The 16,209-nt window shown below is 40.7% G+C and overlaps 1 protein-coding gene across 1 annotated transcript in view; it reads right to left on the reverse strand.

Annotated features, from left to right (window-relative positions):
- LOC135216775 (m7GpppN-mRNA hydrolase-like) overlaps positions 1–15,303 on the reverse strand; it is a gene marked incomplete in the record, with an annotated part of 310,615 nt that extends 295,312 nt beyond the window's left edge. Inside the window, 2 exon segments of the mRNA XM_064252259.1 lie at positions 13,743–14,005; positions 15,232–15,303. Of these exon segments, the coding sequence (XP_064108329.1) occupies positions 13,743–14,005; positions 15,232–15,252 (284 nt within the window).
- Between the last annotated feature and the right edge of the window lie 906 nt (positions 15,304–16,209).

A 16,209-nucleotide genomic window follows, 5' to 3' on the forward strand; every position in this document is an offset into this window, starting at 1 on the left:
CGCATTCAGATAACAACGTAGGCCTTTGACGGGTCAAAGTAAAAACTCTTGAAGGTTACTAATAATAAACTCCACACCGCGGGGAAACAAGAAAGGAGGCAAAGCTGTCATCGTAAACCACAGGAATCTGGGTCTTAGCCACAATTGTAGGGTCTTTACGATTGCTCACGACATGAAACAAAACCAAGCTGGTTGATGGAAGGACAGCACTAAAGGAGAAGGCAAAGATGGTGAAATGGTTTTCTTTTGTCTCGTACAGCAACCAGAGGGCCTCAACAGTACCTGTGAAGAAAAGCAAATAATTTACCATGAAAACCCAACACTGAAGGTGTAGATCGAAACTATGTTGGCATAAGGAGTAGCCATGACATCTCAAGCCCATCGGTGACATCACACAGCAGACTACTCTTACAGAGAGGTAAAATATTGTGCGTAAAAGGAGATTAAACATATTCAAACAAAATTGTACTACAATTTTATTTCATATGACAAAAAAGTTGTACCAAATTGAACATCTTCAGATGACAAAACATCAGAGAGAGAGACACAAGATGCCACAGAAGCAGACGAAGCCACATTAAAAATGTCATCTGTAAAATTGGTACCCCTGCATGATGTAACCTCGCAGGCTAGCACAAATAAGGGGCCCAAGGCTCGAAAGGAACACACTGCTGACAGGACTGATTGGGTCCCAAACACTCTTTACAGTACCAAAGAGCACACCAAAATTTAGTGAACTGGCAACTCTGGCAGAGGAAAGCAAAGAAGAGGGCCTCTCAAGAGCAGAATGCACCACTGCCGGCCGACAACTGTAGAGCCTGAAAAGAAACAAATAACATGCCTTCCCCCTCAGGAAGAGAAGATATCTTCTATCCTGAGCAAGGAAAAAGAATCATATTTATCTGTACAGGTAAGGGGAAGGGAGTGAGCTGCATGACTCATGGGAACCCCCTCCAAAATAATGGGAAAGAGGCGAGACGGCAAATCCTCATTGGTCCTGAGCAAGCATACGGGACAAACGCAACGGATATCTTCTGTTATCAAAATTTGCATTGAGGAAGTGAAGGAATACTCCTATGCTAGAAAGATGAATCCTCGCATGTAAACCTTGTCTGTTACACGAACCTATAATGTCTCGAATGTCACAATCACACAAAAACTGAAAGACTAAAACTTTACCATGTTCGCAGAACATGTGACGCAAGATATTAATGGAGAAAAAATAAGACATTGAAATGTCTTAACACAAATGTTTCAATATATCTTTCAAGAATACAAATGCAAAATGCTAAAGTAAATGTAACTGGCCCCTCTCTCCCTGAAGGAGCAATATCCCCCCGCGTAGAGACAGATCGGCATTATAATAAAACAGCCAATGAGAAGCTGAAGGAATTGGCCTGAAAACACACTACTACGCACGTTGCATCGTCCCTTAGGAAGCATGAGCAAAGCAATCCTGGAAGGCGTTAAAATATGTTGACGCTCATGGGACTTTTTAGGTTGGATAAATAAGAAACGACAGCAAGGCCTTATGTTTAAAAAAAAAAAAGTTTGGGGGAGGAGAGCAAAGCAAAGGTCCAATCTCCAAAGCGGTTGAAGAAAGACTGCGTCACTGGATTCAAGCGCACTCTGGACTCGCTTCCACCTTAACTACACATTGGATGCCAAATGCCACAAATTCCTTGTACCATTTACATACGTACTTTGATTATTTTAACCGGTTTCCAGCTGGAGCCAGAAGACTTATCCAATTCTATTGTTCAGACCAAAGGTTTGTTCCACGAATGAACATATAAAGGTTTCAAGTACATTTGTATTTGCTCTTTCTACAACCAGGACAATTTTATTACCAGTAATCTGCATTTGCCAGCTAACAAAAGTTCCTAAAAAGGATAGTTACCATTACATTATGAAATATTAGGTGTTGTTTTTTATAATTTTTTTTTTAACTAACATCAAGAAACGCATGACATAAAAAAGCCTTATGGTCCGTTTGTGACTTACCAATATTTCATATAATTATTACTACTACTTGGAACACGACTGAATTTTTTGTAGCCTAGTATTAGTGTTAACTGTATGAACCAGATAGATCCTGGCCACTGAGCTTCGCGTAGGTACAAGGGGTGATAAAAGCCAGAGGGTAAGTTCATGCAAATCATTGGCATATCTATGAGCAGTGAAAATTCTTTCCAAATCTTCTGTGCAATCTTGAAATGAGGTTCAGACTAATGACTGACAAATGTAAGTCAATGAGGTACTCAATTAATATGATTATTTACACACTGAAGACTGCTACCAAGGGCTCTCGAAAGGGTCCCTTTGATGACTGGTGCACTGATTTCTGACTTATTTCAAATCAGTTTCTTTTGGTCTCTTATTTACTGTTCAACTTCTTAAACTTGGCCTTGCTCTGCTCCATATGTCAATTTTTCATTTAAGATCAAATCCTTTTTGGAAAACCAGATGGTCCAGTAGGTGCTGTTGATAATATTGCATGGTAGCTTTAAAATTTTATCATGCAAGCCTATTCAACCAACAATCTGTAGGACAGTTCCCGGTTTTTATGACTACTACTTTAGTTAAGTTTTACATTTGTATGCAAGGTCAACTTTTTATGAAAATAAGTAATGGTTAATCATATGTTTGTAGAACTTGACAACTGGATACATCTTGGGTTATCACTAGAACAGTACTGTAACAACATCATTAAAATTACATATATGTACAGAACTTACAACTACACTCATCTAGTACTGTAACCTGACTTATAATCAAAGTTTTATATACATTACTGTAAATTTTGGTTATTTACTTTTTAGAGAAAATTTTTTTACTGCTGAAACATAAGTCTTTACACCTTAAATTTAAAGAAATATTTACTACCTAAAAATTTGCAATCACACAATTAAGTAAACTTATTTCTGCAATAAGAGCAACTTCTTAAAAACATTTTCATATTTCAGAATTAATTTTTCAAATAAATTTTCAATTGATACCAAGTCTGTTTTCTTTTATTTCACAGCTCCCTGGAAAGATTTGGTGCAGATTTTTTCTCAATGTATGGCACACTAGTAGTTTACACTGAATCACCTGTTTAACCCTCTTTAGCCTTGACAGGCAACTCTTCTATAACAAGGACACTATGAAATCAAACCAGCTGGTAGAAGGGACCCTTAGCTTTGGGAGGCAACCCTTCTACAAACCTTGTTCTTCAACCTTGGACTGTGCCATAACCACTGTACCATGGCCTTCTAAGGTCTTGGGTTCGAGTTCCCTCGTCTGAGGGTACAATCAAACATTTATTCTCTTTTTTGTTAGCTTTCCTGTTTTTCAAAAAGTGTCAGACTAGCTGATAAAAAAGCCAAAGTGGCTTGATGGATTATCAGGAAGGTGCCTTTGTCTTTAAATAATCTTTTCCGTCTAGGCATTTTTTAACTTCTAAATCCAACATTCTCTCCCAGTTGTTGTGGCAAAACTGGTAGATTTCTTATTTGCCTTACAAGGCGTGCTGGCCCAAGCTTATCGTCTGCTCTTGAGTTTTTGTGTGTCCTCTGATTTTGTCCAGCTGAAGAACCCATGCATATTTCTGGTTATAGATTTAAAGGAGCTGGCCGGATAATGCCATTTTTTAAGGACAGGACTTTGACATTCATACCAATTAATAAGGTGACTTGGGACATATCCAAACCACATATGATTTTCACCTCTGACCTTTGGTTTTGTGGCACCAGGGCAAATTATCCCAAAAATAACCATTTTTCAAAATCTATCTCCTCCCTTGATATTTTATATTAAGACCTGGGATTACTACCATATATAGACCTGATGTAGACCTCCAAGAAGAGTTTTTTTTTTTTAAGTAATTTTTTTGCTAGATATGAATTTTTTTATTATGGTGATAAAATATACCCTATAAATCAGAAAAATAAATTTAGAAAAAAAGAAACAAAAATGGAAAAATATGGGCTTGATTTGATTGTTCTATAGTATTTCTAAGTTATATAACAAATTTCAATGCTATAGCTTTAAAACTAAGGGAGAAGATAGAATTTGATGGTCAATAAGTATACTTTTGAGATACGGGCGTTCAAAGTTTTCATTTGTATTTTTACAAAGACAATGTTAATAAACAATGATTATTATGAATTTTATATTTTCTGGGCTCAGCCCATGTCGCTTTGTGAAATATCCTTTCAATTCATATTACCAAGGTAAATAATACTAACATTACCAGAGAAAAATAAAAAGGGGGATGTCAAGGCGTTCTGACTCGCTCACCCTAAATAAAAGAGGGTGTCGGTATGGTACTGGTGCGAGTGAAACCACTACCACGGGCCTCTTGTCCTTTAGATCTCTCCTCCACAAAATCCCCCTGCTAGAGAGAGCTGGTACACAGCCCGCGCCAGCAACTACTACAACTTGCTCACCCACGCCAACACCAGCGCCTCTAGCGGCCATCCTTTCCGTTAGCAACATCCTGGACGCACATGTTTTTTCTCTTTCGTGATTTTGTGCTTACGTTTTGGATTTTCCTTACCATTATGGAACTTCAAGCCATCGCCGCAGCTAAGTTAAGTACTGCCTAAGTGTTACGCATAATTTTAGCCAGTCAGGACCCGTTTTACAGCCGTTTTTTAGGTATTATAACGGTGCCTCCTGCGACATGGCTTCAGGCTCGCCATGCCAGCTTGCCTCGTGTGATTCATTACTAGCTCCTTCGGTCTTCTATACCGTTGTAGCTACGTCTGTGCAGTATTTATGCTTATTATACATGTGGTGCAAGATGTGCTATTTGTATTGGTATTTTATTGTATCTTATTTTGGGAATCTTATGCCTTTTTGTCTTAGCTCAGTGTTCATGCATGCATGTGCCTTTGTCTAGGTCTGTTAGGCATGTGGGGTCGTACGCCCCTCTCTCTTTTTTAGTCCTACCACCCTGGCCGTCGCCCTCCGTTTCTACGTATCGGCAGAGGCCAGCTCCCAAGGGGTTAGGCTTCCTAGCTTCCAGGTAGATTAGCCTAGCTTCTCTAGGACGTTGCTTTTCCTTTATCTTTTGATTCCCTTCCTTTCTATAATGATAACACTATGTTTTATTCATATCGCATGTAAGAGACGGTTTGTGCTAACCTAGGCTACCTTAGTTCGCCTGGTCTATCCGTCCGCGTGGTCCTACCACGTTCGCTGTGGGCCAGACGATCGGCACGAGCCACCAGCTCAGTCCCCCTCCCTGCTTCCTCCCTCCCCTACGCGGGCGGGAAAGCAGGTTGCGCTCACTCACGGTTGCCACAGCAACCACCCGGGCTCTCCTCCCCTCCTCCTCTCTCCCCAGAGTGGATACAGAAGTCTCGGGGGGGGGGGGATGATTCCTGAGTCTGGCTCCTCATTCCGTTCTCACCCTGGGTTCCACAGGGGGTCTCTTGTACGCTCGGGTTGGGTTGGCCACCTCGCTCGCTTGTACTCGGACCTCCTCGGGTCCCTCTTTAGCTCTCTCCTACCCCGGTCACCACCCCCTGTATTTCCACCTCGCCAGCGGCGGACTCAGCTGGCTCCGCCAGCTCTTCTAGGGGGTGACGGAGAGTAGCACCTTTACATACATCTATAAGTTTTAACTTCTATTATTATCTTATATATTATCATTATTGTTTGTATTTCTTTGCTATGCCGGCGGAGTGCCCGCTCACCAACCGGGTTCTCCTCCTGCCTGCAAAAATTTTGTGCGGCAGAGCTGCGCTCCGTCCATCCATGTTATATATCTTTTCTGGCTTAACCCTCTCATGTTCCTCCGCTGTCCCTGTACTCCCCACCCCAGCGTGTAGGCTGGTAGCTAGTTTGGTGCAACTCCTTACTCCGGTGCCCCGGAAACTATGACTAGTATCCCAGGCCTCACGGACATATCTCTACAGGAGAACAGGAGAGGGCTAATGCCAAAAATTTCTCACTCCGGCATATAGCGGAGTATTATATCTCTTAACAGGCTAGTCCTGTTAGTAACCACTGATACTCATGTATCTGTTCACTTACAGGCTACCAATTGTCAGGAATCCGGCTGCAATGCCATATTGCAGGACCCCTGTGGCCACGAAGTCTGCAGGAATCACGCCCCTTGCGCCATCCGCTATGGTGACATAGTGGTATGGCATCACGAAGCCTGCTCAATATGTTATGATTTGGTAGAGCAGTTTTCCTCCGGCGTAAGTATATTTACCGGATTACTTTATTTATGACTGAGTATTCAACAGTCCTATAAGAGATATAAATGACATATAATCCCAAATAATTAATCATATAACTTTCGGGCTTCGTTGTAAGGACTACAATGACCCTCTCTTCCAGGCTACCGCCGTGAAAGATGCCGCTTCAACAACCCTGAGGGCCTGGGTCGGCGGGTTCGGGAAGAATGTGTCTAAGGGGCAGCCATACATCCTGGACAAGAGTAAGACTGTCTGCCTCTTCCCGGGCGGGAAACCAACTGGATTCGTCGACCCGGCAGCAGCGGCCCCCTTACATCTCCGCCATCCAGCAGCAGGTGGCGCAGGCGCTGGCAGTACAAGGCAACCCGGAAATTGCAGACGAAGTGCCTACCCTGGACCTTAATTTAGAGCCGATGGCAGTAGGTGAACAAGGTAACTTGTTAGTTGAGGTAGGTTTGTTAGGGGCTCAAGGGCTTCCCTTGGGTCCTTCTGGATTATCTTCACCTGTTTACTCTTCTACTTCCTTCCAAGGATTTTCAGAGATGAAATTTCGGCTGTGCCGAAATCCACTTCAGCTATCCCTAAGGTGAAAGGGAAGCGGGAGTTAAAGACCCTAGAGAGGACGTTGTCTAAGACGACCACGTTCTCAGCACCTCATAAGTCTACGGCTCACCACCCCGGAGCAGAAAAGTCGAAGTCTTCTTCTACTTCGCACTCCAAAGGGTCCAGGGGCAAGACCTCGAAGGATAAGGCCAGAGCTTCTACGGAGCCTGAGCCTTCAACCTCCACAGGGACGCGTCCCAAGACTCCTATGAGTATCAAGAACCCTAGTCCTTTTGATACTGAGGCTTTTACTGCAAATATATTGCAGCAAATGGGGAGCTTGGTAGGAAACCTGGTCAACGACAGGTTCGACCAGATGTTTTCACGTATCTCCACCTCGTTTGAGGAGTCAGCTCAGTCAATCCGGAGCATTTCGGAAAGGCTGACAAATCAAGAGAATCTGATGGCGGGCCTCAGGGAGAATCCCGCAGCAGTTCTCCCACAGTCTGGCATGGTGGTGCAACCCATGCCGGACTATGATTCCCTTCCTCCCTTCTCAACAAATTATCCATGGAGGGTCTCATCATACGGCCCCTTTAAGGACGGAATTTTGACATTGCCAGATTGTGGTACTCGAAGATTAGAAGACTTCGAGTTTCACCCCGCCAACCTCCAACCTCCATTTATTGGCTATGCCTGTCTGACAAAGGCAGCAATGAGAAGGGAGGATAGGATCCCAAAAGAAACGGTAATCTATAGCCGGGATCAAGCCCAAAGGGAGTGGCTCAGGAACCTAGAAGATTGGGATTGTGTAAATACCAAGCTTCAAGCTTTCAAAAGCCCCTTCACTATCTTTGTGGCAGAGGGAGAAACTCCTCTCCCTTTCACCACAAAGCTAGCAGAGTTGACCCTACAGGCCGCCATGAAAGACGAGCCTATGCCCCAACTTAGGGAGACAGAGCCAACATCACTCCTCCTTCCAGGAACAGAAGACCTTTGGGCTGATCTCCGAACTACTTTTACAGTAGGGAAGCTCAAGCCAGATTGTGCAATTGCACAATTTGGTGAGAGACTCCCCAGACTTTCGGAAAACCTCATCCAAGCGGAATTCGATGCTAGGACTAGGTTAGGGAGGACCTTAAATGCCCTAGTGATGACGGAGGTTGCCGCAATGACGTATGGAACGGAACCTCTATTCAAACTCATGGCCAAAGCACAGACACACACCGTTCAGTGTGATATGTACGATTTAACCATAGCTAGACGCAACTGCAGGAAACATGTACTGCAAGAGGCGACTATTCGGCATGAGCCGAATAAACTGTTAGCGTCTTCAATCTGGGGTGCTGACCTCTTTCCAGAGGCTGTGGTTAATGAGGTCCAGCACGAAGCAACAAGGCTTAACCAGAGCCTTAAGGTCCGCTGGGGCCTATCAGCCAAGAGGAAGCTCGAACCTACTTCCTCCGCTTCTAAAAAGCTGAAGAAGCCGAGAAAGTTCCCACCTTTCCAGTCTGCTCAGCAACAACAGGTGGTACAAGCTGTGCCAGTGTCCCCTCAGCTCGTGTCGCTGCGCGAAATCGTACCAGAGAAATAGCACAAGATTGTAAACAAAATTAATAAAATAAAAGAAGGTCTCAAATAAAAGGTAAAATAAAATTGAAAGAATATAATTGCTAATAAGGATACATATACACAATGATACAAAATAGAAATATTGCTTAAATTACACTTAATTCTAATAATATTTCTTAACTTAAGGTAATTTACATATATACAGGGGTAATAAGGCATATATGTGCAAAAATGGTATCTGTGTAAAGCTATGTATCAGAAATCCAGAGCAATTAACATAATAAGTTGAACAAAACAAACTCAACAATAATAATATATAAAGGAATGTATATAACTTAATATACAAAACCCGTAACCATTACAAATAAGATGTATCCCCTAGCATAAAAATAAGGGGATGACATCCAAGAGATCAAAATCCATAATCAATTGTGAGTGCCCCTAGCAAAAAAATAAGGGACACCCACTACATCATCCAGATGGTACAGCCTTCCACCTCCAAAAGTCAGTCCCAACCAATACTCCTACTGACATCACAAAACCAGCCCTCTACCTCGTACGCAGTATCCCCGGCCTTCAACCCAGTCTTTGAAGGTCAGGCGTTCCAAGCCTTTAATAGGTTTGGAAGGGGAAGTAGGGCTAGAGGTGCATTTCGCCAAAGAGGTGGCGGAAGAGCACCTAGCAGAGGTAAACACTTCCGGGGAGGACGTGGATCACGCCCCGCCCCAAGTCAGTGAGACCCCTCAGGTAGGAGGGAGACTGTTTCTCTATCGACACAGATGAGGATTCAGCAATTGGGCCCAGAGTATTGTGTCCAAGGGACTGGGATGGAGTTGGATCAAAGGTCCTCCTCCATCCAAGACCTTCCTTCAAGAACCAACAAAGGAATTGACGGAGTATGCGCAAGAACTCCTTCAGAAAGGGGTAGTATCAAGAGTCAAGCGTTTAAAGTTTCAAGGACGCTTGTTCAGCGTGCCAAAGAAAGGCTCAACCAAACGAAGAATAATCTTAGCCTTGTCCCGTCTAAACTTATTCATTCGTTGCGACAAGTTCAAAATGCTGACTATCTCGCAGGTGCGGACCTTACTTCCTCGTGGGGCCGTCACCACCTCTATCGATCTTACAGATGCATACAATCATATTCCAATTGCAAGGCACTTCCGCCCGTATCTAGGCTTCAGACTGGGAGACCAGGCATTCTCATTCAAAGTGATGCCCTTCGGGTTGAACGTGGCCCCCAGGGTATTCACGAAGTTGGCAGAATCAGTAGTTCAACAACTAAGATCCCAGGGAATAATGGTAGTAGCGTATCTGGACGATTGGCTCATCTGGGCAACAACCGTCGAAGAATGCCACAAAGCTACGGTCAAAGTAATAGAGTTTCTAGAACATCTGGGGTTCCAGATAAACAAGACCAAGTCCAGGCTAACGCCGGACTCCCGCTTTCAATGGCTCGGCATTCAATGGGACTTGAACTCCCACACTCTGTCAATTCTGTTGGTCAAAAGGAAGGAAATAGCCAAGGCAACAAAGCAATTTCTCAAATGCAAACTAACATCAAGGAGAAACCAGGAAAGAATCCTAGGCTCTCTCCAGTTTGCATCAGTTACAGACGTTGCGCTAAAAGCAAAGCTGAAAGATATAAATCGGGTCTGGCGCTCAAGAGCAAACAACAAATCTCAAGACAAGTTGTCAGCCATCCCGCCGATTCTCCGCAAACGACTCCGCCCCTGAACGGAAGTCAAGAATCTATCCAAGTCGATTCCTCTTCAATTTCCCCCTCCGGCGTTGGTTATCCACACGGACGCTTCTCTAAGCGGGTGGGGAGGATACTCCCAATTCAAGAAAGTACAAGGAACTTGGTCACCTCAGTTCCGCCAGCTTCACATAAACGTATTAGAAGCTATGGCAGTATTCCTCACATTGAAGAGGCTTCTACCAGCCAAGGAATCCCATATCTAGCTGGTATTGGACAGTGCAGTAGTAGTACACTGCATCAACAGAGGAGGATCCAAATCATGTCACGTGAACCACGTCATGATAGCCATTTTCTCGCTAGCAGCCAAATACAAATGGCATCTATCCTCCACTCATCTGGCAGGAGTAAGGAACGTAATAGCAGACGCCCTGTCTCGCTCAGTTCCTCTAGAATCGGAGTGGTCTCTGGACAGGCGCTCATTCTAGTGGATATGCCAAAAGGTCCCAGGCCTCCAGGTGGATCTTTTCGCATCACAATCGAACCACAAGCTCCCATGTTATGTGGCTCCAAACCTGGACCCTCTGGCTTATGTCACAGACGCCATGTCCATAGATTGGAATCAGTGGAAGAAGATATAAATCTTTCCTCCAGTGAATCTTCTATTGAAAGTCCTGAACAAACTCAGGTCTTTCAAAGGGCAAGTTGCTCTAGTAGCCCCGGATTGGCCCAAGAGCAACTGGTTCCCTCTTCTTCTGGAATTGGGTCTCTGGCCTCATCAGATTCCCAATCCCAAGCTATCTCAACCAGTACAAATGAGGACTGTGTTCGCTTCCTCAGGAATTCTCAAAACCCTAACTTTATGGACTTCATGAAGATCGCGGCTAAAAGAGATGCAAATATTGATCCTCAAAATATCCTTTTCTTAGAATCGGATAAAAGAGAATCAACTTTACGTCAGTACGACGCAGCTGTCAAAAAGCTGGCAAATTTCCTGAAGGAAACAGAATCTTGAACCATGACTACTAATTTGGCTATCTCCTTCTTCAGATCCTTATTTGAAAAAGGTTTAGCAGCTAGTACTATTACTACTAACAAGTCGACCTTAAAGAAAATCTTCCAGTTTGGCTTTAAAATAGACTTAACAGACTCTTATTTTTCGTCTATTCCTAAGGCCTGTGCTAGGCTCAGACCATCCGAGAGACCTAGCTCAGTTTCATGGTTCTTAAATGATGTTCCCAAACTGGCCTCAGATACTGACAACAATTCATGTAGCTATATACCACTCCTAAGGAAAACGTTATTTCTGCTAAGCCTGGCCTCAGGAGCCAGGATATCTGAACTGTCGGCTCTATCTAGAGACTCTGGCCATATCGAATTTCTTCCATCAGAAGTTCTTCTATCACCAGACCGTAGTTTTTTGGCCAAAAATGAGGATCCTTTAATGAGATGGGCTCCCTGGAAGATCCTCCCTCTTCCTCAGGACCCTTCTCTATGTCCAGTGACGACCTTGCGAGCCTACCTGTCCAGGACACCTTCTAGGTCCTCAGGTCCCTTATTCATAAGAGAGCAAGGTGGCACTATTTCCTTAAAAGGAATCAGGCAACAGATCCTATACTTTATCAAGCAAGCCAACCCTGATTCATTCCCCAAAGCCCACGACATCAGGGCAGTAGCCACCTCAATTAATTATTTTCAACACATGAATTTCGATGATCTAAAGAAGTATACTGGCTGGAAATCGCCGACAGTATTCAGACGTCACTACCTGAAATCCTTGGAATCTCTTAAATTTCCAGCAGTGGCAGAGGGAAACAGTTTCTCCTGACACTGCCTAAGTAGTTTTAGTCTTAAGATCCAGATCTCCTTTCTACCTGCCTCACTAACATTTTTCCTGTGATCCTGCCACCAGGCTCGACCCTAATTTGAGCCTTAGCTGCCAAAAGGCTATATCGTGATGTTTTCCCTTATTTTTATGCTAGGGAAACTCACAACTGTATATAATGTATTATTCTAGTTTTAAGTTATCGTAAGTTAGCATAAGTATACTGTTAATCTCTATCACTTATTTTAAGGCTAACATAAAATTACTATAAGTTAGTTTATTTATACGATAACTTTGTAATATTTAGTCTATGATTCTGACATCTAAACCTAAGAGCTAAAAGCTTAGAATATGCCAATAAAATGTATAAATAATCAGTATGTACTCATTTCAAATAATTATTAATTAATCATTAACTATAATACACAAACAAACAAACAAAAAACCTTCCAATCGTTTGTTTACATTCAGCTCTTACCCATCTTATGAGTTACGAGTACCGAACGAACGCCAAGCAATCATTTTTCCTAGCACACAGTAAGCCATAAATTTTCATGAGTATCTCTCTTCAACTAGTGAAACTACCAAACAGTATAATAACCATTCATTTCTGTTCTTTATTCTATCTTTACCTAATGGAGATCCCGAGTTACTGACAGCTATAATGAAACATATGTATACGTAATAATAAAACAGAAGAAGAATTCTTAAAAATACGTATTTGTTGGCAGTCTGATTTATTTTATACTTTATGATATCTAATTCACAATTTTTTTATTAAATGTATTGCATGTACTCATTTCAAATAATTATTAAGTAACCATTAACTATAATAAACAAACAAAAAAAAAGCTTCCAAACTTCTGTTTACATGCAGCACTTACGAGTATCGAACGATCGCCAAGCAATCACTTTACACAGTAAGCCATAAATTTTCATTATCTCTCTTCAACTACTGAAACTACCAAACAGTATAATAACCTTCCATTTCTATTCTTTATTCTATCTTTACCTAATATTTTTTTTTTATTAAATGTATTGCATGAATAAGTTTTTCAATTTACAGCATCCTTTTACCAATAGAATACTTAAAGCACAAGAGGTAGATGCTGACCAATAGGAGAGCAGGACCTTATGGGGTGACTAGCATCGGGAACCAATGGGAGAGCAGGAGGATGGTGGCGAGTTTACTCAGTTGGCGGCGCGGGAGTTTTAAAATTGTTCTCGGTGGTCTGGGCGAATCTCGGGACTTTACAGCAACATCCTTTCGTATCTTGAAAACTTTTCGTATGTAGAGCTGTAAAATTTTTCGTATTTGCTTTCGTATCTCGAGTTTTTCGTTAGTTGAGCCTTTCGTAAGTCGAGGTACCACTGTAATCCCATGTCTTAATATTAAATATCAAGGGAGGAGATAGAATTTGAAAAATTGTTATTTTCGGGATAAATCACCCTGGCGTTAGAAAACCGAAGGTCAAAGGCGAAAATCACATGTGGTTTGGAGATGTCCCAAGTCACTTTATTAAGTGGTATGAATATCAAAGTCCTGTCCTTAAAGAATGGCATTAGCCGGCCGGGCCCCTTAAGACAGCTAGCAGAGTGAAAAATTATACCATAAGGGCGACTGAACATTTCACAATATATGACGAACAGGAGTACATACATGGTTAGATATGCTTTACTAACTGCACCTCGGATAATATTGTCATCTCTTCTGGATTCCTGTGGGCACCAAAAAAGTTGGAAGACCAAGACCTACTTGGATGAGAACTAAGAGATGGAAAGCTGTAGGTAAGTACATCATACTTTAATTCAATTATAATTCTACCCTACAAAATAAGTGCTTTTTTAAAAAAAGATGCATAAAACTACATATATACTACAAAATAACAAAGTATAATCTCATAATACTCACTTGACAAATGGCATAACCATGTAGAACATATTTGCTGATCCATTGACTTTGTTGAAATAACGGTCATTTTTATGTGATGGCAACTGATTAATGGGGAACCATTTGAGTTGTTTAATTTCCCCTTTTGTACGTGGGACAAATTCAGTATCCATTGGCACTCCCGTAATAATGTACAGACGTACACGTTGCTCCCCTATGGACGTTTCCAAAAATACATTTGGATCTATCACAGAAGAGATATCATACCCTGTTTCTTCTAAAACCTGAAATATTCAAGAAACAAATTATCTAATAAATTAATTGAGAAATCAACTGTACAAATTATTTACAACAATAAACCACTGGGCCCCTGTAAGAAGTGGCCTGATAGTAAGAGTAACAGAACAATAACTTACATTTATTTATACTTACACTGCCAACTCAAAGATAAAACTCTGAACAAAGCTTCTACATCATTAGCTACTTCATATACCAAAACAAGTTTATCTACACCATGCTCACCCCTACCTTGCACATATTCTTTTGCTTCCTGGGCGAGCATTTGGTCCCAAACCTATTATTTAGGTATATATATATGTACAGGCAGTCCCGGTTATTAGAGGGGGTTCTGCTCCTAATGATGTGTCGATAAACAAAAATTGGCAATAACTGAAAATCGGCTATATCAGGGCCAATCCCCGGTTGTTGGCACTGATATCCAGTTATTGGCGCCGATAACCAGAGACGGACAGATATGTAATAGGACCCAAAATCCTGTTATTGTCGTTGCTAGACAAGCACCATAAATCCAGATTGCTGATAACCAGGGACTGCCTGTACAGTCTCATCTCAATTCATCAAACTGCTCAGGGGTCTACCCTTCCAGGATGTAACAAAATCCATTAATAATAAAGATTGGAATATACTAACCTATACATTAGGATACCCCTGGACTAACTTTCATAGGTTATAAATTAGTGTAATTTCATATAGTGTATCTGAAAGGATATCTTAACCAATATTTTGTAATTCATCTTTCAACTTTAAAGTACCAATTTACTACTTACTATTTGAATATATATATATATATATATTATATATATATATATATATATATATATATATATATATATATATATATATATATATATATATATATATATATATATATATATATATATATATATATATATATATATATATATATATATATATTATATATGCAAAAATAAATTAATTCCAACGATATACATATGCTCAAGCTGTATCAATGTACATAGGGTAAGGGGTACAATGGAGACGCATTTCACCTGGATTTTTTTTCTTTCATAGCTTCTAGCTCTGTTTATTTTCAATAGCTTTTCAAGTTATATGTCTTGATTTATTCATAAAAAAATTTTTGTATTTTCATATCTTTCAATCAGAATTAGATTATCATAAAGAGTCTTTGAGTTATTAAGTGATAAATTCGGTGTGTCTGCATTATGCACATGGCCTCATGGAGACTCACCTGGCCTAGTAGACGCAACATTTTCAACTTCAAGTAGATTGCACCTACATCAGAGAAGAAAGAAATTGAGAAGAAAGAAATTAAGTACATAGAATGAAAATTTAACTTTCAATAAGTAAATTAAGTGCACAAAATATTACTAAATACAAAAATAGACTAATTATTAATAAGGTCACAGATCTAATGGAAAATATGAATATACTACTTTCGTACATTACTTAATAGAAATAGGTATAGAGTTCCCCCCACCTCGTTCGTGGGGAATGCATACCACAGCTCCCTCCGCCAATAGTTGAAATCCCCTATAACAACGCTTACAACTGCCTATTTTGTTGGTTGAAACTGAATAAAAACCCACAAAAAATGTTTATACCTGGTTTTTTTAATAGTTTCATCACAAAAAGTGCATTGTATAATAAAAAAAAAATTGTAGATATTTCTCAGGAAAATACCGAAATAAGAGAATTACATACCCACAAATAATGGGTAGATAGAGAAGTCCGTCAATGCCGAGAACACGAATATGGGGGTTCCACTGTATATTTGACTTTAACAATCTAAACATAAAAATATATATTTCAAAATATTGTATTCATAGAATTAATACTGAATAGACCCTGTGGAGCTACTTTTCTGAACTTATGTGAGTAATAAAAAAAAATTACTTTCTTCTACTTTGTACAATGTAAATGACTAAATTTAGAGGAAATATCTATTTAGATTAACTAATTACACGTACGTACTACACAATCTTTTATCCATAATTCTAAAAATTGAAAAGCTCTAAAATCCGAAAAAGTTTTGTGGGGAGAAGAGCGTCAATTCATAATGTTGGTAATTAAGCAAGCTAATGGCTGATCAGAGTCTTTTAAGTGTGTGCTGCTGCTCAAATGATTTTTCTCATTAAAATCCCAAGAATTGACTTTAGAAAATCCCAAGATTAAAAAAAAATTTTTACATCTGCCAACATTAGTCCTA

The sequence above is a fragment of the Macrobrachium nipponense genome, chromosome 6 (genome assembly GCF_015104395.2).
Source record: "Macrobrachium nipponense isolate FS-2020 chromosome 6, ASM1510439v2, whole genome shotgun sequence".
NCBI lineage: Eukaryota > Metazoa > Arthropoda > Malacostraca > Decapoda > Palaemonidae > Macrobrachium > Macrobrachium nipponense.